Consider the following 23496-nt stretch of genomic DNA (forward strand, 5'->3'; position numbering starts at 1 on the left):
GCTCCTCATGCGATTGGAAAGAGGGAAACAAAAATCTGTTCTTTTTAAACATTAAATGCATCTACATAAAATTGTATATTATGTATGTAAATATAAAATAAAACAAAATGTCTCTTCATTTAGTGGATTCATTTAATTGCCAGAATTATATCAAAATACAGTAAGATACTTGATTCATTTGCATTATGTGTACACTAGATGCCGCTGTGTTTCAGATGTTAGGGGTGGGCGATTTTGTTTATTTTTGTACAACACAGGGTCAGTCTTGCCGGTACTAATACCGAGACTTTTTACTGGAAATTTTCAAGATCATTGAGTGATTGTGATTTTACCTTTAATTTCCATCCATCCCTGCCGCTAATCCTAACGATTATGCTGGAGCCTATCCCAGCTGACTTCGGGCAGGGTACATATGGACAATTTAGAGTCAACAATTAACAATTTTTGGAATGTGGGAGGAAAACCCAGAACATGCGAACTCTGGAGATTCCCAACAGAGACTCGAACCCAGATCTTCCCGATCTCCTGACTGTGGCCAACATGCTAACCACTAGGCCACCGTGCGGCCCTTCACCGAACCTCTTGATAATTTGTTGATCATAATTACAATCAGATATTAGGGAAATCAAAGAATAATCAAATAAAAAATAATTCTGTTTTTGTGCATTGTGTGTACTTTTTACTCATCATGCTGTTTTGTGGTTGAATATGGTCTGCTACTTAAAAAAATATGCATATTTAAGAAAGGTTATGTATTTGTTCCATAAATGAAGAATTTGCAAGCATAAAAATGGCTAAATGAAGTAAAATACAAATACAGTATAAGGCATTCGGAAGACCTATTCAAAGACTTGATATGTAGTATTCTACGCTTGTCACTAGTTGTCAGTAATGTTACTGTAATGTTGAGTGAGACACACAAGCACCAGACTTTACGGGCGGAATAGGCTTTTATTGCAGGTTTGAATGATCTCACAACAGGCACAATAATCCCTAACACGGGCTCTTGCTGCGGCCAAACTGAAATTAAACTCTGAACCCCTGACGTCACTTCCTGTCCCCTAGCACTGGAACACGTTTCCCAGCAACACACATGGGTCACAAGTCTTATTTATCTATTAAATGACTTATTTTCTGTTATGTTATGTCTACTATATTGGTAATGAGTGTAAAGATAACTATAGGGGTGTTATTTCATGTCTAAAGGGCTCTAACAATGTTAAAAATTCTATTTAGAAGGTTGTCAACAGGTTTTCTATGCTATTACTACCAAAATATTCCCTTTATAAATAAGGAATCTTACTTCGCGGAAATTCACTTATCACGGTCGGGTCTGTAACCTATTAACTGTAATAAACCCTCACCCATCCCCACACTAGAAAATAGGCTGTTTTTTTTCCACAGGAAAGACATCTCATTCACCCTAAGTCTATAATAATTTATAAATATGTGGTAATACGGGTAAAATATCCATACATTATCATTCATTAGTGGTGAATCGCTACACATTTTATACTTTAAATGTGTTTCATAAGTCTGTGAGGAATATTTTGGTCTTCGTGAGTGAACAATGGCAATTGAAGAGAGAAGGGAAGGGTTCTGGATTTCAATCTAATCTAATCATTACAACAGTCACTTTTATTGCAAATGTTGATCCAAAACCGAAGGAGAACAACAACGTCAAGCTAGCAGGAAGGTTTGGAGGGGCATGAGTGAGCCGTGTGTTGAAAATACAGATTTTTATGGGTGAAATATCAATTACTTGCAGTTTTCTGACATTACATAACCATACACAACCACACCACTGAAACATCTCATCACTTAGCCATTTTGGTTTACAGGTGCCATTTTGGGGCGGCATTTGAGCCGTTTCCACTGTGTGTGCGCGTTTAGATTTATCTGTCAAATGTGCCAGGGTATGCTGGATGAAATGAAGCGTGCAAGTTTCACCATCACTCACTATGAAATATGTTTTGTCAAGAATGAAATGTCATTTATTTATTTGACGTATGTACAAGAGGATCGACAATTGACAGAAAAAGAAGTGAGAGCACAACATTACCTCTCCAGCTTGGGAAAGAGAAGTCTGCCTCTCTCCTGAATAGCAATGACTTCCTGTCACCCATAATCTGTCTCGCTATATACGTTGTACTTCAACTGTGAGCAGCTGCTGGTCAGTGTATGTAAATATACTGTAACTGAACCCACAAAACATAAACTATGAATATGCATACACTATATGGCATTGATGGTCTCCATCCCGCAGCTCCTCATGGAGACATACTGTATCGCACTAAAGGTGAAGGGGCTAGGTGACTTCGTAGCATGTTTTGAAGAAATGCTAATAAAGTACAAACGCTACCGAGTAGTCCAATAAGTGTCTTTTGAGTTTGCGTGTGCGCATGCAGTGTCACTCCTGTCCGAATCCCTCAGTCTCCTCGATAGCAAACATGAGCTTCTCTCGCAGCTGCTCCAGGCTTCTGTAAGGCGGCAGATCCAAGCGATTAAAGCTTTGGGGGAAAGAGAGAAGTAAAGATATCATCACACTTGGTGTACATTTTGTACATGAAATATGCTAAAACTAATCCCATGTACAGGAGGTCATGTATCAGTGTTTTCTATCATTTTTTTATTTGTGGCAGCACAGCACGACTACATACGTACAGGAGACGGCATGCTATATATATATATATTTTTTAATATGACATATGGTGGCCGCTTACCATGTGTGACTTCTTGGAAGCCAAGTTTCTTTCCCCACTTTGTCTATGCAGAACTTCTGAGGACCATTACTTCCTGCAAGGAAAAACACAACACTGATACGACTGCCATGTTTTATATCCATGATCTATGATTATGCTTTATACAGTTTGTCCCTTAAGTGTGGGTATAAAAATAAAGAAAAAACATATACATTACTACAAACATTGTGTAATTTAACTAATAATTAATTAATATAAAAATAACATAACTATTAAAAAGTAAAAAGTATAGTGGAACCTAGCTTAGCACGTTTTTTGGATAACAGTGACATTTTACGCTAAAATTTTGCCTCGGTTTGTGTACATTTTCCGGTTAGCGTACAATATGGTGAGCGCCTTGTCGTGTTAATACACTGCATGAGTCCAGCTGTGTTCTTAATGTGTTTTTAATCACAAACCGTGCTGTTAGCAGCTTGCTAATACATGGTAACAGGAAGCAGAAATCAGCTCTGTCGCCTGTCGATGTCATCAGCGGTGGACTCTGTAGTTCTTTGCCAACACAAAACACGTTTTATAGTTTGACATGCATAAAACAATTCTAAATGCATAAAAAGGAGGAATTAAAGGAAAAAAAAATCAATATTTAAGGTTAGTTTTACCTTCCCTGAAGATGTGACTGTTGCCAAAGACACGATGTGGCAGTGAAATCAACACGTACACCACCATCCTGTTATGCCATGAATTTTTTCTTGAATGGTGTTTCTCACCTTCTTTATCAAAATTCTGCCACTTGTGACTTCCTTTGGCTTCATTTTGGCTTATTGTGAAGCCATGGTCAAAAGAAAAGCAGAGACTTGAGGCGAGAGCATGTCTTTGGCAACAATCACGTCTTCATTGAAGGTAAAACTAACCTTAAATGTTCATTTATCCCTTTCATTCATGATTTATATGCATTTTGAATTGTTTTCTGCATGTAAAACTATAAAAACGTGTTTTGTGTTAACATTTTTGGCTTTCCAGAACGAATTAATTGGATTTATGTGAGGCTGTACCGATAAGTTCAGAGAAGCCTCCCACAGGCAGACGACAGGTTCCGGTAACAAATTGAAGAAGACGGATTCTCTTCTCATTGTCCATCTCCTTCACCACCTGGAGGAACACAGGGCAATAAGTGCACGCGTGCATTCATCATGTTACCATATTAATTACGCCTTTTCATTGGTTCCCCTGTGCTCGAGGAACATACCTGCCAGAACCAGTGGATCTGCTTGGTGTTCTTGGTGTAATGTCGGTAGATGGTGTTCTTCTGCCAGTCAGCCAAATCAATCTCCTGCATCCCGCACAGCATCAGCTGACAAATGTAAAGCACATTCACGAGTCAAGTCAAGTCTATACAGTAGGGGTGTCCAAACATTTTTCCAGCAAGGGACATATATGGAAAATTGAAAGGATGCAACTTTGCCACTTTGATATTTTGTGAAGCAGTACATGTAGATATGCTAAGATGTTTTATATAAATGTTTTAAAAAACTGCATCTCAGCTTTGTCATAGAGGTGAAATGTTACAAAAATGACATTTTTGCCCATAATATTAGAGTTTCTTCTTTTATGAGAATGAACGCCCACAAAATTACAACCTTTTTTTTCCCCCATTCGATTACAACTTTTTTCTCTTAATTTTTTCACTTTATTCTTGTAAAATTACAGCTGTTCTTTGCATTTCTGCTGTTTTTTGTTTATTTTCCCACTATTTCAACTTTCGGAATTATGACATTATTCCCCAAATATTTTTGCATAACTTTGCCCAACCTAATTTTTCAAAAATTACAACTTTATAATTTATTTGTTTATGACTTTAAAAAATGTATTTCAACTCCACACGACTAAAATGACATTTTTCCTCCTAAAATTACAAGTTTATTCTCATAAAATTGCGAGTTTTTCCACCTTTTTTCTTTTTTCTAATATTTCTGCTGTTTTTATCCATCTCTGCTGTTGCTTTTATTTTTTTTTATCATTTTACAAATATTTCTTTCACATTGTAAATTTTTTTCTCATAATATTAAAACTTGATTCCATAATAATATAACATTTTCCCCAACCTTATTTTTCAAAAATGAAAACTTCATTCTTTGTTTTGTTTCTCATATTATTATGACTTCAAAAAAATGTCTTTTTTCCCTTTAATATTTAGTAATGGTGATGGTTTAATTTTATATTAAACATGCATACAGGTTACATTACAATGAATCACATAATTATAATTCAGAATTCCACATGTCCAAAAAGGAATAGGAAAAAGCAAAGCTTATTTAATCCTACCCCTTCTCCGTTTCACATGAATTACTAATATATTTGTTTGCTTACTTCCTGTACTCATCATGTACCGTTTACCAATTTAAAAAAAAAACATAAGAAAATGATATGGCAGGATAACCATGTGTTACAATATTTATTTTTTATTTATCAATATTTCAACTACTAAAATGACACGTTTATCTCATAATATTAGGACTTTTCCTCTCTTAATATTTTGACCTTATTCTTGTCAAAGATATTTTCCATTTCCCAAACATAGCAGTGGGCTGTTGATGATCCCCGGGCCCGCAGTTTGGACACCACTGACTTAGAACCTCCTTAAGATCCAACAGTGCAAAATGTAAATTCTTGCTATTTTTTAACTGGTCAAAACTTTTTAATGATGAGTGTATATGTATTGTATGTATACATAGGTACATACGAGTTGACGACATCAACTTGTACGTAGCAAATGAGTTTGAGCAACATCCCCGTCCTTCACCTCCAGCTCCTTCTCGTCAAAGTAGCGTAGCCACTCCAGAGGAACCACCTCGTTGAAGCCATCTAGGAAGGCTTTGGTTTGTTCCTCCACTCCACGTGTGAACCTCCAGTCTGTCAGCAAACTGAAAGGAAGCAAAACAACATGTTTTTCCCCACTTTCTCCACCTTTCATAGAATTCAGTTGGCCTCTTTTTTCACCCCCCCCATCTCAAAGCTGAACTAAAGTGGAAATCGCTTTACCTGATGTACTCCTCCTTGTTCTCCTCGGTGACAAGTATGTTCTCTCCGTCATCCTTCAGCTGGTGGGTGGACACCTTCCCGAGGATCTCCATGTCCTGTGCAAAATACAGCTCCACCCCGCACTCCTCCAAGCTGTTCTCTCTGGACACGTGAAGAAGGACACAATATTACAAATGCTGTCGATGTAAATCCTTCAAACAAGCACGTCTATCTGGAGTATTAGTATTAACATCCCATTGTCACCTGAAAAACTAATTCAAGCACAGGTGTCAAACTCAAGGCCCAGGGGCCAGATTCTGCACATTATATCATTTTAAGCCTGGAAATAATGCACGCCAAAAAGACACTTATTTTATTTTATTGTTTTAATATGTCTCCATTTAATATAATTTAATTAAATTTATAATTAATTATTTCTTATTTTATTATTTAGTATTATTGTGAAAATAATTTGTATACATTTATTTTTTTAAAACTTATTTAAACATATATCATATATAAAAAATATATTTGAAAAAAATACTAAAAATTATTTCTTGCTAAATGTATTTGTCTTCAATTTTGACAGAAAAGTTCCTATTTTCATGTTGCCAAATCCAATTTAAAATTCTTATTTGTTTAATTTAATACTGAATAATTCATATAATAATTTTTATTTATTGTTAAGAAAATTATTATTAGAATTATATATAGAGAGTAAACTGAAATTGGCACTTGGCACCTTGACTTCTTTCAATGTAAGTTTGCTGGTAAAACAATACAAAGTGAAAAATGATAATTAAATGAGCCATAATACCATGAGGCAATTATACATAAATATGGTTTCACCGTTACCGGTGGCCCTCTGAGGGTAACAATAACGGCGATGTGGCCCACGGTGAAAATGCCCCCGACTTAAAGTAACAACAGAAAAAGAGGCGAGACCAAGAACGGCAGCTGGAGTGGAACAACAAGGCAGGCGGAAACTATGCACAAAAACAGGAAGAGAAATAAATACTAAAACTACATGGTAAAGCAAACCAGAGGAGGATGAGGAAAAAAGACAGCACTCTGAAAAAGGACAAAGTTGTGTGGAAGAGGAACAAGCTGGCGTCTTCTCGCCACAGCACTTAACACCACTAATTGTGAGGCCGCCGCCGGTGTGCGCACCATGAAGTAGTACACAGTCGTGTATGGAAAGAACAGCAACAATGCCTGGGCGTATCGATCCAAATATCGATAGTGGTGTTAACAGCAGTTTTTGCTTTTCATGACTTTAGTTTGTGGCAACAATTGTATGCAATAAAAGGGAAAAAACAATTATTTTGTTGATATTGTTACATTGTCCTTTATAGTTGTATTTATATGCAGTGGTATTTACATTTAGCAGGATTTTGGTCAAAAATTAATTTAATTTTTTTCCCCTCTGAAAATAGGTCAGTCTGTTTTCACAGGAAACAGATCTCGGTCATAATTTAATAACTAATTATTAATGAATAAATATATAAAGTAATTAATTAAATTTAATAAATACATTTAATAATAAAATGTACAGTATACGTGTGCCACTGTTACCTGTGTGAAAATTGACATTTTTATCGGCATATCATGATCAAAAATATCATTCCGTTATCCGTTATAAAATTTCAAAAGTAAAAAGAATCAGTATCGGTAATGCTGGCCCTGTATTACTTACTATCAGTAGTATACCAAAATGTGAAGCCCCCATGTTGGAAAGAAATAACACTGTGTAAAAACATGAAAGGAAATGCCAATACTTACTTGACCCACATGATGGAGTTGTAAAACTCAGGGTCTATGGATTCCAAGTCTTTGAGTGTGGGTTTTTTGTCCAGCATTCGCTTGTAGAACGGAAGTGTGAAGCCTGTGTCGATGAACTTCCCGTGGTAAAGAGCCTGCAGGGAGTGGCTGGGTTACTTGACAGTCACCATTTCAAACACTTAAAACCACTACAGCTGGACCTAACAGTATTGACTACAGTCATCCCTCGTTTACGGCAGTTAATTGGTTCCAGACCCGACCGTGATACGTGAATTTCCACAAAGTAGGATTACTTATTTATAAATGGAATATTTTCGTAGTTAGAGCATAGAAAACATGCTTACCCCTTTTTAAATATTTTTTTTAACATTAGTAGAGCTCTCTAGACTTGAAATAACACCCCTATAGTCAATTTTACACTCCTATTACCAAGTATAGTAGAAATAATATGAATAACTCAGTCATATAAGACATAAATAAGACTTATGCTGGTGTGCGTTGCTGTGGCCCGTGTTAGGAATTGTTGTACCTGTTGTGAGATCATTCAAAGCTGGAATAAAAGCCTGTTGTTTCGCCGATCAAGTCTGGTAGTTGAGTGTCTCACCCAACATTACAGGAACATTACTGACACCTAGTGACCAGTGTAGAATACTACAGTGTAGAATACTACATATCATCACAACACCTTTGAATGTGTCTTCTGAATGCCTTATATTTGTATTTTACATAATTTAGCCACTTACTGTATGCATGAAAATATTTCATTTAGGCATACAAAATGTAAAATTTACTAAAGTATACATATTTCTTAACAAATAATAGGCCACATTCAACCACGAAACAGCATGATTTATTAATTGCTATATTTTTGAAAACCCATAATAGAGTGAAGGTGCAAAATTCCCTAGTTCCTCCCACTGCCGACGCCACGTCATATTAATTTTAATTAAGGCACAGAGCACAGAGAGAAACTGTACTATATACCATTAGTCAATTTACTGGACATAGTTCACTCCGTCCAACACCAAACGGGATTTCTGTCCCAACTCACCATAGCGATGAAACGTCCGATGAAGCGAAAGTACATGAGATGGTCAGGGTTAATGGAAGAGGCCGGGTTGATCTGCAGACAGTAGTTGTTCTTGCCAGCATACTCAAACAGACAGTACATAGGGTTCAAAACCTCGTGGGACAGCAGGAAGAACCACTCCCTGAAGAGCAACAGCACAAAGGGCATTTGAGAGTGATGCTTTTACTTTCACAAACATGGTGGACTTTAGCTGGCCTCTGGAGGAGCTGAAGGTGCAAGTTTCTTTAAGGGGCCCCCATCCTACTCATTTCTGGACCCCGGTAAGTTTCTTTTAATAAAATACTCCATAAATGTCAAGTTGTGTACAAGGTAAATCTGCATTCTTCTTCTCTCAGCCAATAACCTCTGATTGGGCAGCCTCCTTCCCCGACCATGCCTACTCTGTTGTGATTGGTCAGGGGTCTGCATAGAGAGACAGCCCCTCAAGCGGTTACGTGCTATTGGTTATCACCACCACTAAAGAAAAATTGAATATTGGATATAACAGCAACAGAGGCGCAATGACCATAAGGTAAGTCTTTAGCTCCTCGGAAAACAAACCAAAAAAACATTCCATTGCTGTTTCACTCCGCTTTAGGTACAAAATTCTGACCTGACCAAGTCACAAGATTCATGAGTGGCATAAAAATGAAAGCAGGGACAGGTTAAAAACACACCAAGGTCATGATGGGACACTTCTACACATCATGAAACGTTGCAAATGTAGGATGGGGCCCCTTGAAATGATCAGAATGAAAACTTATTGCAGCAACAGCAACAACAGTGACAAATAAATGACTTATACACAAAACAGAGTGATTCATTCTAAGACACAGCAATAAGTAATAAAAAAATATAATGCATCAAAGTTGACATTTTTCCCCCCACTGTCAGGTTCATGCATAAAACCTGGCAACAAACTTACCTCTTTCCCAAGAAACCTCACTAAGTTTGCCAATATGGCAAGGCGGTGCTATAAGATGTTTCTAACAAATCAAACCAGGACTGTCTTCATTAGGTGTACACATTCCCTACTAACATTTGGAAGTCGTCAATCATCTCCACTGATGGTAAAGAATTTCTACTTTGGATGCAGGTTCAAGTACATTACATAAACAACAGGGGTGCAACAATACATTCCCTGTATCTGTATCGCACCATTCTGTAACCTTGACGTAGAGGTCACATGACATCAGTTATCTGACATGGAAATCCCTGTAAGATGCATAAACATACAATAAAGTCCATTTGTAGCGGCTAGTTCAGTGTAAAACCAAAGTAAAATTATATGTCAAAAAGACCAGAAAATATATTTCAAAAAGATATTTCACTAATAACTGTGCAATGTACATATGCCATTACTATGCTACTGTATATGCTATTACTAAAAAAAAAAAAAAAAAGTCAAACATTGGTTGTACAGTATATTACACGTTTTAATGTAATTCTTGATTAGCCGTCTGCGACCCACTCAGAATGGATCCGTGACCCACATTTGGGTCCAAAGCCACCAGTTGAGAACCACTGTTCTATGCCACAACTACAAAAATAGTCCATTTATATGTAAGGAATCCTACTTTGCGTAAATCCACTTGTCACGGTCGGGTTTGGAAGCCATTTGCCGCCATAAACGAGGGATTACTGTATTTTTATTTCCGTATTATTTGTAAAAGGTGCTGTTTTTATTCGATATGGTTTGAAGTACACACAGCACAAAACGAGGCAGGCATAGTTGCACCATGTATGTGTGGCATCCTTCTGTCTCGATAGACAATGATAGAAACAAATGTAATTTCCAAATCAAACCGAAGCACACATTTTCTGTATTGTTGCACCCCTAATAAACACAAACATTGAACATTTAGGAATACACCAGCAAAAAAAAAAAGACAAACAGTGAAAGAGTGGAAGGATGTAAGAGAGTGTATGGTCCCGCCACAAACATCAAAACACCAAGAACACGGAAAACTCCTTCCCTGCTCGTTATGTGAGAAGAGGTAGAGAGGTAGGGATGGACTGACGAGCAGACGCAGACACCTCCCAACATCCCGTCCGTGGTTCTACCCTGTGGTAGAACAGCATGATGTCACCTACCATAGGGTAAAACCACTGACGTGACACCGGAGACAGAGACAATGCAAAACCAAACAGAAAAATCAAACACCACCAACAGAAAAATACAGCACGCAGAAAGAGGAAGACCATTTGGAGTTGTTATGGGGGGGGGGGGTTAAACAGTCACGGGCAATACATATTTGACTTCAGAAATACACAGTGGCAACTTTTGCTTCCACACACAACACTATTTTTCAAACAAAATGAGACAATTTAAAGGGCGCCGCTAACGCTCACCTGGCGATGCCGCCATAGTCAAGTCCCTCTTCTCCCCTCATGATGATGTAGAGTCTCCGGCGAAGGTCATATGGCTTCACATTCATGATCTATTGGGAGTGCATTTTTTTGAAGAAGAGTATTAAAAAAAACACTGAGTCTAAATCATTTACATCAAGGGTTTCCAAATGGTCTCAACCTACAACCGACATGTTCCAATGTTCATTAAGTCACGTTTTATTATTTTTTATTTGTATAATTTTTTACACTTTTGTCATTTTTAATATTTCATGATTTTTTTATTGCTTTTACGCTTTTATAGTATTTAAGTCATTTTTATTTATTTGTAAGTAATTTTTATTTATTTTTTACACTTTTTATAAATTTCTATTTATATTTAATTGCTTTTTTACACTTTTACATCATTGCATTTAGTTTTATTTTTTACTTTATGTAAATTATCTTTAATTACCATTTTATTTTATTACTGTGTTTTTATTTAAATATTTGTTGTTTTGAAAATTTTTTTTACACTTAAAACATTTTTTTTTTTACACTTGTCTTTTATTTTTATTCTTGTGCTTTTATTTAAATCATTTTTATTTTGTAGAATTTTTTAAGTCCTTAAGTCAAGCAAGCTTTTATATGACAAAGTTGTGCAGAAAAGTTTAATCAATGGGTGACTGCTACAGTGTTTGCGTTTGATTGCAAACGTGGAGGATGTCATGCGGGAGGTAAAAAAAAGTACACAGCTGATTCAAGGAGGGAGGAAATAATGTGAATCCCAGTAAGTAGTAAAGACTCCAGAAAAGAAAATACTAGCCTAAAGTAAAAAGTGAGTAAAACTCACTTCCGTTGGTCTGTCATTATACACTGGAATAACAAGCATGCAGTAATGCAGAGCAGCTGCCAGATGGTGAAAAAGTAGTCATTATTTCACTTTAATTGAACATGAAATAACTTGCTTGTGAAATGTGTGTAATTCATTGCAGTGATGAGTGTGGAAGAGATCAACACCTGCTGGAAGGAGTCCTCAAACAGCGTCTGCCTGGAAACCGAGATCTTCACGTGACTTGGCAAAGCATTGGACTGACAAAACAAATAAAATAAAACAATTGGTGTTATCAATTGAATGCATGCCCAATGACTCAATAATAGCCTGCTCTTGTAGATGGCGGCCAGTTTGAGCCACCAATGATGGGACAAACTATGTATTTATTGTCATCATGAAAAGCTGTGCACACTGTGCACAGCTGTGGGTGGATCAATCCAAATATCAACAGTATCAATGTCAAGCGGAACATCCGTATCGGATCAATACCAACGTGACGAGATTTATATTTTTCAGTGTTCTTTATTTTCACAAATATCTGCATGGTGTTTAGCTGCACTGTACATATTGTTATATTTGTATTAATTAATTAATGTATATTGTTTATTATTTCACACTACTGGCTTTATTTTGTTCAAGCAATTGTATGCCATAAAAGGGAAACATTTTATCATTTTGTCGATATTGTTAGATCGGGGTGTCCAAACATTCTAAAAATGTATGTTTATAATTTGTATACTTTAACAAGAAAACAACAAAAATGGAAACATGAGCTGTAATTTTACAAAAATAAAGTCAAAATATCGATTGAACTTTGCTAAACCTTTCTTGGTCGCTAATCGCTCTCTCCAGCGCTGGCATTACAATTGCTTGTATCCGCTCCTGTTTGAATTCAATTGTAAACTGTCCTTGAGACTCCTAGACTCATTTCACAGCTGTTAGAATAAAAGAATCTGGTGGGCACTTTTGCTATGTAAAAGGGCCAGTCCCAACAAGTGCAAACAAGTAATGGTGCACACACTTACATGGCACAGGAAACGGAACTGGTGGTATTTCCACCTGAAGCTGCGATCATAGGCGCCTGGTGAACCACCCTGACGGGACCTGCACCAACACAAGACGTGACGGCAAAAGAACTGTTAAAAATGTTAAATTCTTAAATGTTAAGACTGTAGACGTCGTTAGTGATGGACACATTGCAGAGTGCTTTACTTGTAACTCTGAAAAAACGAAAGAGAAAGTGTCTGATAGAGTTGCTTTAAACATGGAATTCACACCTGCCGTCTTGATTCTCGTGGAATCAAATATGTAAGCCTCAAAAAGACAGAGGAAGGTGTGCAGCTGTGTTAGTATAAACTCCACCCACCGCACCGTCTGGATATGTGCCTTGTCAGCAGTGGGGAGGCTGGAGAGCGAGAAAGGCTGATAATGAAGTGGTGCCTGGAACAAGGCGTATATTGCTTTGACTTCGTAAGTTGTCAGAGTTTGGTAGAGTATATGATCAGACAGTGAAGTTGCCCACTGACCAGCAATCTATTGCAGCAAGCACTGACGCAAATTCAAACTTGCATGCGACATATCACCACAAGAGGAACACGCCCACATGCATCCCAGTGCAATCTGCTGGGGAAAAGCTTTCACACCACAATGCAAAAGCAGATATACACAGGATGTCTGCAACATTTTTAGTCAAGTGAGTAGAGCACGTTGAGCATTTCATCTTTTTATGCATACCATCAAGCTCCAAACTGTATCTTTTTGGTTGAAGTGTATTATCACTACTTCCAGCTTGTAGTTCCATTCCCCATCTCTACTGAATAATGGCCGAACACTGACCAGCCATCCATCTTCTTCCACTTATCAGAGGTCGCGTCGCGTTGGCAGCAGCCTATGCAGGGAAGCCCAGACTTCCCTCACCCCAGCTACTTCGTCCAGCTCCCTCCGGCGGAGCCTAATACAGTATATTGTCATGTGCATGCGCGAGTTTTCCTCGTCTCCCCCGCCTCCTAAGAGGCAGGACGAGAGTTCACTCTGTGCATTGGGTTCAGCACCTTGCTGCGTCTGTTCCATAGAACAATGGCATGAACGGAGTGAGCCCTTTTGTCAGTCATACAGTCTCTGTTTTGGTGGAGGCGGGGCCGGTAGCATACACTCAAGAGTGCAGAAGAGTGTAACATTGGAGAAATTAAATAAGTAGATTGCAATATAGCGTCATATTTTTTCATTGTACTTTTCTTAAAAGTCTTGCCCTCGTAGACCCAATCTCGTGTATCGTATCGTCTCGTCTCGTGAACCCCTTCTGCTCACTGAAAATATTTACTCATTGGTTTATTAATCTCACTTTTTAACTCTTCTTTGACCTTGTGGACGCAGAAATTTCAGTTGCAGCGTAAAAGGTGGCGTAGCATGATGACGCGGCCACTCAGACCTTCCCAACCCAAGTGGAAAGTGCAGACTTCAAACTGCCAACCACTCTTTAAATGGGGAAAATCAGTCAAGAAAAAGCAGATTATGCAAAAGCCTCTAAATTACTCAAGTCAAAATGACACTTATAAAATAATAAAATATTTTTTCTTATTTTATTTGCATTAATTATGATTATTTTATTGTTTATGTTTATATTGATTTAAATTACATTAAAAAAATAATTGTAAATATTTAAAAAAGCCAAAAGACACAATCTTTCTTTCTAAATGTATTTGTTCTGTCAATTTTTACAGAACATTTGTACTGCATGCAATTGGAGCTTCTTATGTTTTTTGTTGTCAAACCCCATTTAACAGAATTACACTATAGTTGTATACTCAAATTCCTACTTGGCACCTTGACTTCTGATTTCAGCCTAAGGAAGTCAATAAATAATATAAGTCAATAATCAAATGTGTAATATCACAGGTGGCCCTCTGCAGTCAACCATAGCTGCGATGTGGCTCACGGTAAAAACGAGTTTGACGCCCCTGCTCTAGATGATCGAGGATGTTATATTCAGCTTTCTTGTGGTAGACAACTTAAAAAAAATTTTTAAATAATAAATGGACGTGTTATTTGTTGTGTACATAATAAATTGTAACTTCCTGTGGCCTTTCCTGGCTTTGAAGCTAAACAATTATTCCAACAACTATTTCACTACATTTATCTTTGTTGTTGGACCAATTTGTACATGAGTTGTTGAAAGATACATTTTATATTTGCATTTTAACTCATAAGAAGGCTTCATTACACAAGTTAGACATTTTTACACTAAAATAATCAACATTTTCCCTACGCCGATTTGAGGTTTTTGGGTGATTTGAGGCCCAACGTGTTAATAGCAAGTTTTGAGGTGAGAGAAACACAAACTTACGTAAACAAATTGTGAAAATAAATAAACGTGCACATAAATATCCTGTAATTGAGGGTCAGATGGGCTTGTTGGTGCAGTACATGCAAGTATTTGAAAAGAAATATTAGCAATGTAATTCATCCATAAATAATATTGTGAGGTTACATCGAAAATAGCAGTTAACGTCTGTTTGGCTTGAATCATATACGTGAAAGAAGCGCTTCAAGAATATTTACCCGGACTCAAACCCAGGTCGGGGGTCTTTAAAGGTGGTAGTGCGCGAGTTGTGGTCCACAAAATATCGGACTCCCTCAGCGGTGTACTTCATCTCCCAGCCCGGGGGCAAGGGGTGCTCCTTGATCATCCTGCAACAGGGAGAGGTGTGTGAGCACGGTGCCGGCCCTAGGGGCATGTCTAGGGGAGGAAAACAACACTCCGCCAGGCCAACCTCAGGATCTAAAGTTTCATCTAAATCCTAAAATTGCAAAAGCAAAGCAAAATCGATTTTTTTTTTTTTTTTTTTTTAACAGATACAAATTTCAAGCCAGAGCCTGAAAAGGTTCTTCCGTTGTTTGGGAAGTCTTGGCCTTCCCTCTGCAATACATAAACAGACAAAGACAAGTGGATAAGATGATAAGATGCCGCCATTGTTTGGTAAAGATGGGGAATGGGACTACAAGCTGGAACTATTAATGCCAGACTTCAACAAATAAAGCAATTTGACTATTACAAAAAAAAACGTTTTTTTTATTGTACAAAGTTTTCAAGTGTGTAAAAAGCCCTCAAAAAGTTGATAAAGTTGCCAAAATAATAACAGTTGGATTGACTTTAGCGGAAGGGAGGGGTGATCACTTCCTGTGAGGGACAGAGACAATGAAGGGCAGACTCACATGCCTCGACACCCAAGGCTATTTGAATCAGGTAATAAGCATGTGGCGGATTTGTTTTGGAGACAAGAGGCCTCTCGCCTCAAGCAGATAATCATCGCAAGTCAGTGTTATTTATATTTTCCAGACAAGTTTAATGAGTTCAAATGTGAAGACTATCATAGTGGCCCGCACCCTTCAGTTTTTCTGTATGCGCACCCTCAGTGGAAAAAGTTCTGACAGCCCTGATTTAGTGGTTTATACAGGCTTACCCTTGGGTCCGTGGGTCGTCCCACTGCGTGGTTCGCGTGTTGTGGTTGACAAAGTACATTCTGCCATTATCCTGTCGCTTCTCTGCAACACAAACAACAAAAAAGTTCAAAGAAGAAAAAAAAAATCACTGCCATGCTATAGGGGAGCGTCAAGTTAGTGTGGCATTTCACGGTGGCTTGATCCAAATATCCCACGGGGTGAGACTGTGTGTGTGTGTGTAACGGGGGTTGTACAGCAGAATTTGGGAGCACTCAAAACTGGTCAAAGTGGGAGATTCTATTTCATGATCGCTTACAAAAGTTACACTGTTGAACAAAGAGTAGAATTGTGAACATGTTGCCATGATGGAGCAGGGGTCGACAAGAAAGTGGCAAATGTCCCCCATCCTCCTCCCTCAATCACGCTGACATCTTTTTCTCATTAACAGGAGTGTGTGGAGCATTCACAAACCATAGTGCTCAAATTGCAAAACCTCTCCAGCGGTCTCTACCACCACTCACTTCACGCCACCCCCACCCCTCCAACCCCGACCAACCCCTTTCGCTAGTTCTAGTTCCTTTATTTCACGACTCATATTTCCCCCTTTTTGTACTCTTTTTAAATGTGCGCCAAAATAGAAATAGAGCGAAAGGGAAGTAATGACAGCTGAGAAAGTGCACGGCAAAAAAGCAAAAGTGTCCCTTCAGTAATACGTTGTGTGGCATTCATGGACGTTGAAGTAAGGGCACCACACACAATAAACAAGTGGCACAGCATACAGGAAAAACATAGAATTTATTCATGGTAAAAATCTCACAATGAAATGATCAAGAGGACATAAATACTTTTTATTTACTTTACGGCAGCCATGTCCTGTTTTCCCAGGACATGTTCTGTTTTCACATTTTTTTTAAGTTTCATTGGTTTGGTTTTCATTGTTTTTTTCAACCAAAGCTATGGAGAGTTGGCATAAAGTCTTTATTATTGCCATCATTACTTTACATTTGTTAAAGCGGGATTTGCTATTATTATTATCATTAATATTATTTCATATTTTGCAGTTATTTGTCCAGTAAAACTTTAAAAAGAGAGATATTATCTTTTTTAGAGACATTAATTCCAGAGATTTTCAAGTTATTTTCCAACATTGAAACTTATCAGACATACTATTTTAGTAGGGCAATTTAGTATTTATTATTTTAATATTATTTATTATTATTATATAATTACTTCAAATTACATAATTTTGTGAAATTATTTAAATTACATGAAATTAAATAAATAAATTATTTAACTAATTAGTTTAATATGAAAAAAAATGAGTAACCTCTGAATTTGTGTCTGTGTTTATGGGTAGTATTTTGCAATCTAAGAATTTTCTCTCCATACAGAGGAGGCATACTTTAAATGTATTGAAGTCATAAGGCATCTTTTGAGTAAACTTCCCGTATCATTTGAGCGTCTCACTGCTGGGCCGAGTGTCCTGCTTTTCGGTAATCAAAACATGGTCACTCTAATTTACGTATTTACTATTGTTGATAGGATTTTTGTTGTGCCCACTGATCTCTCGGCCCTCCCCCAGTTTCTCAACCCCTCTACTCTCTCTCTCTATCTCTATCTCAAGCCAACTGGCTGACACAGACGGCCGCCCCAGAGAGTTCCATTCGAGGTTTCTTCCCGAAAGAGTTTTTCCCATGCCTCCGTCGCCAAGTGCTTGCTCACGTGGGGTTCAGGTGGTTCTTCTTAATGTCTGAAGAGGGTGGTTCTAGACCTGCTGCATGTGTAAAGTGCCCCCAAGAATTGATGCCATATAAATAAAATGGAATAAATCAATCAGCTAGTTCACTGAGGAAAACAAAGGGGGCACTGAAGCAGAAGACCAAATAAATCAAGATTCTGACACAAGTGAGTGCACTATAAAGCAACGTACTAAAGTCGTCCCTCGTTTATTGCGGTTAATTGGTGCCAGACCCGACCCTGATGAGTGAATTTCTAAAAAGTAAGATTCCTTATTTAGAAACTGAATATTTTTGTAGTTGGAACATAGAAAACCTGTTTATGATCTTGTAAATACGCTTTTCCGTCTCCACATGAAATAACACTCCTACAGTCACTTTTACACAGCTATTACCCAATATAGGAGACATTATAACAGAAAATAAGGTGCTAGGGGAGCTGAGTGGGGGGACATACAAGAAGTGAGTTTTAGCTTGGAGTGGGTTACGGCCGCAACATTAGCCCGTGTTAGGGATTATTGTGCCTGTTGTGAGAGCATTCAAACCTGCAATAAAAGCCAGTTGTTCCGGTGATCAAGTCTGGTGCTTGCGTGTCTCACCCAACATTACGATAACATTACTGACACTTAGTGACCAGTGTAGACCACATGATAATGATAGGCCGTATTTAACCACAAAACAGCATGATTATTTATATTTGAAAAAGGAGTGAAATTGAGTGAGTGAAATTCAAAGCGCTAAGTGGCAAGAGACTGAAGGTGACTGAGGAAAAAAAAAAAAAAAAAAAAAAAAAAAGCATCTCAGGTATGTGAAACGGTGGAGCTATTTAAATCCCAAACAAGTTAATGACAATGACAGAGGAACTTACCCCATCCAGGAGGCAACGGGCCCAGGGGGTCGTTTTCCACCGGAGCACCGGACGGCTGAGGGAGAAACACAAAGATGAAGGCAATCTTCCATGCTGCTGAACCAATTGCACCCCACAATAAGACCAAGTTAGCGAGTCAATTAAAAGGCACAGAGCGACATCTCCTGTCAATCCACGTGGTATTCAGTGACATGAGAAGAAGAAGGAACTGCAAACAGTTACATAAGGTGTCAAACTCACTCAATAAGCCGTTCGGGTCTTAGAGTTCTCCCGTTGCACATTGGAGTGCCAACAGAGGGGATGTCCACGGGTAAATCGGGTGTGAGAATGCTTAAGAGTGCGACAAGGCCTCTTCCCTGGTGCAGTGGTCTGGGGCCACTGAGGAAGCTGGGCCACTAGCGGCAAGTGTGCCTTTCAAAATCTACATGCTCGGTAAGTAGGAGGATAAAAACAACACTGCTGTTCCAATGAGCTCTCTTGTCTGGGTATAAACCCCACCCCCACACTTCCTGCTCACCACCCTGCTACACACCACACACTCCCTCCACCTTCACCCCGCCATCCCTCCTTAACCCACATCTTCTAGTGCTGCTGTGAAAGTAGTCAGGGAAGTGCGATGTCTGAGCGAACTGAGGGAACATTCATGCTTGTTCTAGACTGGATGGCCCTCGCCCCACCCACTCCGCCTCCTCAACACACCCCGAGGCCTGACAAAGGGCACCTTTATTCAGCTCGAGTCTGGACCACTATGGGGTTTACTCAGCCTGCAATCATACACACACACACACACACACACACACACAGAAAGAGAGCATGTGTGTGCCAAGAAGTGGAAAGTTTGTGCACGGCAAACATTTACTGGTTATCCGCTCAGTGGAATACTGCTGAAAAGTGGCTTGTAAGGTATTACAAGTAGTAGGCACTGATGGCATGAAAAAACCATGCTCAATAGGGGACTTCAAATAACAAAAATATTATTTACAGTCATCTTTCCCCTACTATTATACTTTCACTTTATTTTCTCTAAGGCCCCAGATAACAACAGAAGTAAATTAAAGATACCGTTCACACAGAACCCTTTTTTAAAAAATTAAACACAAAACAGCCTGATCTTATTCATCAGATTTACACAACAGCATGGCTTTCCTCTTTCTACATGGTCTCGTTCACAATTTCTCATCTACTCTCTGCATCGCATGCGGAGGAGCGATCGCATTCATTAATAATTAATCATTGAATGTTTAAATAATGCATATCAATAAGACACTTGTTTTTTTTTAATCCTTTTATTTTATTAGTTTTTGTATATTTTTTTATAATGTATATATATTTTTTAAATTGTATTATTATTACTTACTTTACTTTTAATTCATTAATTTACTTCTAATTAATTAAAACTTTCAATACCCATTGAAAAAGAATGAATAGTCTGGCTTCTTCCACCGTAGGTTTGTTGGTAAATCAATGCAAGATGAAAATGATAATCAAATGTGTAATATCATTAAGTATCATTTAAGTGGTTTCACAGGCCTTCTGAGGAAAACCATAACGGCAATGTGGTCCACAGCGAAAATGGGTTTGACGCCCCTCTTGTAAGTGAAGTAAATACAATCGAAAGTTGTTTTTTGCGCCACAAAAGCGCGGATTATTTCCCGAGAAGCGGGTATTATTTACTCAACGTCAACATTATACCGCGTTTCCTGAACAGAAATGGCTCCCATTTAAAAGGTCATGGAAATTTTGAGGGTGTCGGGAAAAGACATAACAGTGGGCACATGTGTGTGTTTGCTCCCACTGAGAGAGAGAGAGAGAGCGAGCGAGCGAGCAATCTATGTCTCAACGCCCCACCCTTATGGATGTGAGTGACTAAAAAAGGTCAGCGGAGACTGTAACGATATAAAGGACATAATGACTTCATCCTGGCGCTCACCATTCCACTCCTCAACAACATTTTAGACAGAGTGAGACTGCAAGTAGAAACGGGAATAAAAGACAGGCGGAAGAAGAAAGAATACAGCGGCATATTTTCAGGAAAAATAAAGAGATATAAAAAGGGATTCATCTTTAGCATATGTATCTCCGCTGGTGCCAGTACATAATGTTTGAGAAGTCATACTAATGCAAATATTTGCCAACATAACATTCAGTCATCTATACCACAGTGGAATCCGTTAATGTCGACGTCTCTCGGACTGGCTGACTTACGATGTAACTGAAATCAAAACTGAAACCACCCATTGCTTGTACATTTACTTGAGACTTTGTCAAGAGACAAACATTTTTGTTTGTTGACATGGTTTCAGATACAAACCACTCATTAGGTATGCACTGATCAATTTTTGAGCCTGACCTTCCTATTCTTGCAAATGAGTGGTTTGCATCTTCTGGTGTAGCTTTTGTACTTTTGTTTATTAAGTCTTCTATAAACAGCACATTCAAGATTCTTTATTGTCAATTTTATATATAAACACACAAGACATACAGAGAATCGAGATACCATTAGTCTCTCTCTCTCTCTCTAATACAGAATATCCATCCATCAATCTTCGTCTGCTGCTTATTCAAGGTCAGGTCGCAGGGGTAGCAGCCTAAGCAGGGAAGCCCAGACTTCCCTCTGCCCGGCTCCTTCGTCGAGCTCCACCCAGCGGATCACGAGGCGTTCGCAATCTCATGGTGAGACACAGTCTCCCAACAATTCCTGCGTCTTCCCCCAAGGTCTCCTACCGGTTGGACGTGCCCTGAACACCTCCCCGAAGAGGTGTCTGGGAGGCATCCTCACCAGATGTCCAAGCCACCTCATGTGGTTCCTCTCAATGCCAAGCAGCAGCAGTCCTACTCTGAGTTTCTCCCGGATGACAGCGTTTCTCATCCTATCTCTAAGGGAGAGCCCAGCCACCCTGTGGAGGAAACTCATTTCCGTACCTGCGATCTTGTCCTTTCAGTCACTACCCAAAGCTCATGACCAAAAGTGAGGGTGGGAACGTAGATTGACCGTGAAATTGAGAGCCTATATGAGAGAATAAAAGGCTAAAAACTACACAATAAACACTGCATAAAGGTGGTCTTTGCAAAGCGCGAGTCTTGGTGCAAATAACAGCAGAGGTACCGGTAGTTCTTGTTGAGTGGGTGGGTTAATGTCCAGAGGCAGAGCGCAAAGGCGTGGCATCTTGATCAATTAAGCTGTTTGAGAGTCTTGTGATATGGGCATGAAGGCTAGGGTACCTTCTCCCGGAGGGCAGGAGGCTGAAGTGGCAGTTAGTGAAGTGGGAGCTGTCACCAGCAATGCTGTTGGCTCTGCGGTTAAGTCGAGTATTGAAGATGTTGGAGGGCAAGGTGACACTGATGATCTTCTTCACTGTGTTGACAATACGTTACAAAGCCTTCCGGCAGTAGAAAGTGCAGCCTCCACACCACACTGTAATGCAGCCATTTATGATGGTCTCTATGGTGCCTCCATAGAAAGAACACATCATGAGGGCTGGGACTTTTGCATGTTTGGGCCTTCTTGACCAGAGAGATCCTCAAAAATGTAAAACCCCAGGGTGCTGCGGGGGTCTTTTCCGAAAGTCCTCAACAATCTCTTTGGTCTTCCCCACAATGAGGAAGAGATTGTTGCCACTGCACCTCGCTCCTGTAGTTGCCCTCATCCTTAATAAAGATGAGGCCCAACTGCAAACTTAATGTTGTAGTTTTTAGATAGTGATACCCTTCACTCCTGCCCTCTGCAGCTTGTTTCTGATGTCACTCAGAGCTGTTTTAGGCTCTTTCTTTACAGCTCTCCCAATGTTTCTGTCGTCAACTGCTGATGCTTTCCGTGGTCTACGTCTGTTACTTACCACACCAGTGCTTTATTTCTTCAGGACATTCCAAATGGTTGTAGCGGCTATGATCAATGTTTGTCAAATGGTTCTGATTGATTTTCCATCTTCTCTCAGATTCACAATTGCTTGTTTTTCCACCCACAGATAGCTCTCTTGTTTTTGGGTTGTTTTCACCTGTAAATGCAGTCTACACAGGCAAAACATACCCTACCCAATTTGAAACTGAGGCACAGTTTCAGGCAGATGCAAGGACTGGCTGTTGGTGTTATTAAAAGTCTGGGCGGTGTAAGTGTCTTCCTACTAGCAGCAATATCCTAGCCTGTGAAGCCCTTTTTGTGCTAAACAGTGATGACTGCACATGTTTCCTTGCAGGTAACCATGGTTAACAGAGGAATAGCAAATATTTCAAACACCACCCTCCTTTTTAAAGCTTCTAGTCTGTTATTCTCACTCGATCAGGATAACAAGAGTTGTCTCCAGGCTTTGTCCTTGTCAACACTCTCACCTATGTTAACCAGAGAATCAATAACATGTCAGCTTGTGATTTTATGGCAGGGTTAAAATGCAGTGGAAATGTTTTTTTAGGATAAAGTTCATTTTCATGACAAAGTGTGACTTATCACTCTTCACAACATTTTGAAGTATATGCAAATTGTCATCATAAAAACTGAGGCAGCAGACTTTAAAATTGATTAAAAAAAATAATTAATATTTGTGTCATTCTCAAAACTTTTGTATATATATTTACTACTGGGTAAGCGTAAATGAAGATGCTTGTTCAGTGAGTTTTAAGGGGAGAGTGCATTTGGCGTCTGTGTGTTGGGTGGCAATAAAATAATCCACAAAGTCAAAATCAAGACCTGTCATTTGAAAGAAGCAAAATGGAGGACCATACAG

The 23496-nt window shown here is 38.8% G+C and overlaps 1 protein-coding gene across 7 annotated transcripts in view; it reads right to left on the reverse strand.

Annotated features, from left to right (window-relative positions):
• Positions 1 to 912: 912 nt before the first annotated feature.
• The window catches only part of wwp2 (WW domain containing E3 ubiquitin protein ligase 2), a 44152-nt gene continuing 21568 nt past the window's right edge, over positions 913 to 23496 (reverse strand). For 5 of the 7 annotated variants that reach the window (XM_054775951.1, XM_054775952.1, XM_054775953.1 and 2 more), the window contains 14 exons: positions 18779 to 18833; positions 16195 to 16276; positions 15293 to 15421; positions 12760 to 12838; positions 11920 to 11991; positions 10924 to 11012; positions 8554 to 8713; positions 7503 to 7636; positions 5742 to 5882; positions 5503 to 5623; positions 3949 to 4053; positions 3755 to 3851; positions 2724 to 2796; positions 914 to 2510 (listed from right to left, as the gene is read on the reverse strand). In XM_054775951.1, coding sequence (XP_054631926.1) covers positions 2411 to 2510; positions 2724 to 2796; positions 3755 to 3851; positions 3949 to 4053; positions 5503 to 5623; positions 5742 to 5882; positions 7503 to 7636; positions 8554 to 8713; positions 10924 to 11012; positions 11920 to 11991; positions 12760 to 12838; positions 15293 to 15421; positions 16195 to 16276; positions 18779 to 18833 — 1437 coding nt within the window. In that variant the 3' untranslated portion in view covers positions 914 to 2410. Of the gene's footprint in view, positions 2511 to 2723; positions 2797 to 3754; positions 3852 to 3948; positions 4054 to 5502; positions 5624 to 5741; positions 5883 to 7502; positions 7637 to 8553; positions 8714 to 10923; positions 11013 to 11919; positions 11992 to 12759; positions 12839 to 15292; positions 15422 to 16194; positions 16277 to 18778; positions 18834 to 19018; positions 19268 to 23496 lie in introns of those variants that run through there. The other 2 variants (XM_054775956.1, XM_054775955.1) reach the window with 2 other exon arrangements.

Source organism: Dunckerocampus dactyliophorus, chromosome 5 (assembly GCF_027744805.1).
Source record: "Dunckerocampus dactyliophorus isolate RoL2022-P2 chromosome 5, RoL_Ddac_1.1, whole genome shotgun sequence".
NCBI classification, from domain to species: domain Eukaryota; kingdom Metazoa; phylum Chordata; class Actinopteri; order Syngnathiformes; family Syngnathidae; genus Dunckerocampus; species Dunckerocampus dactyliophorus.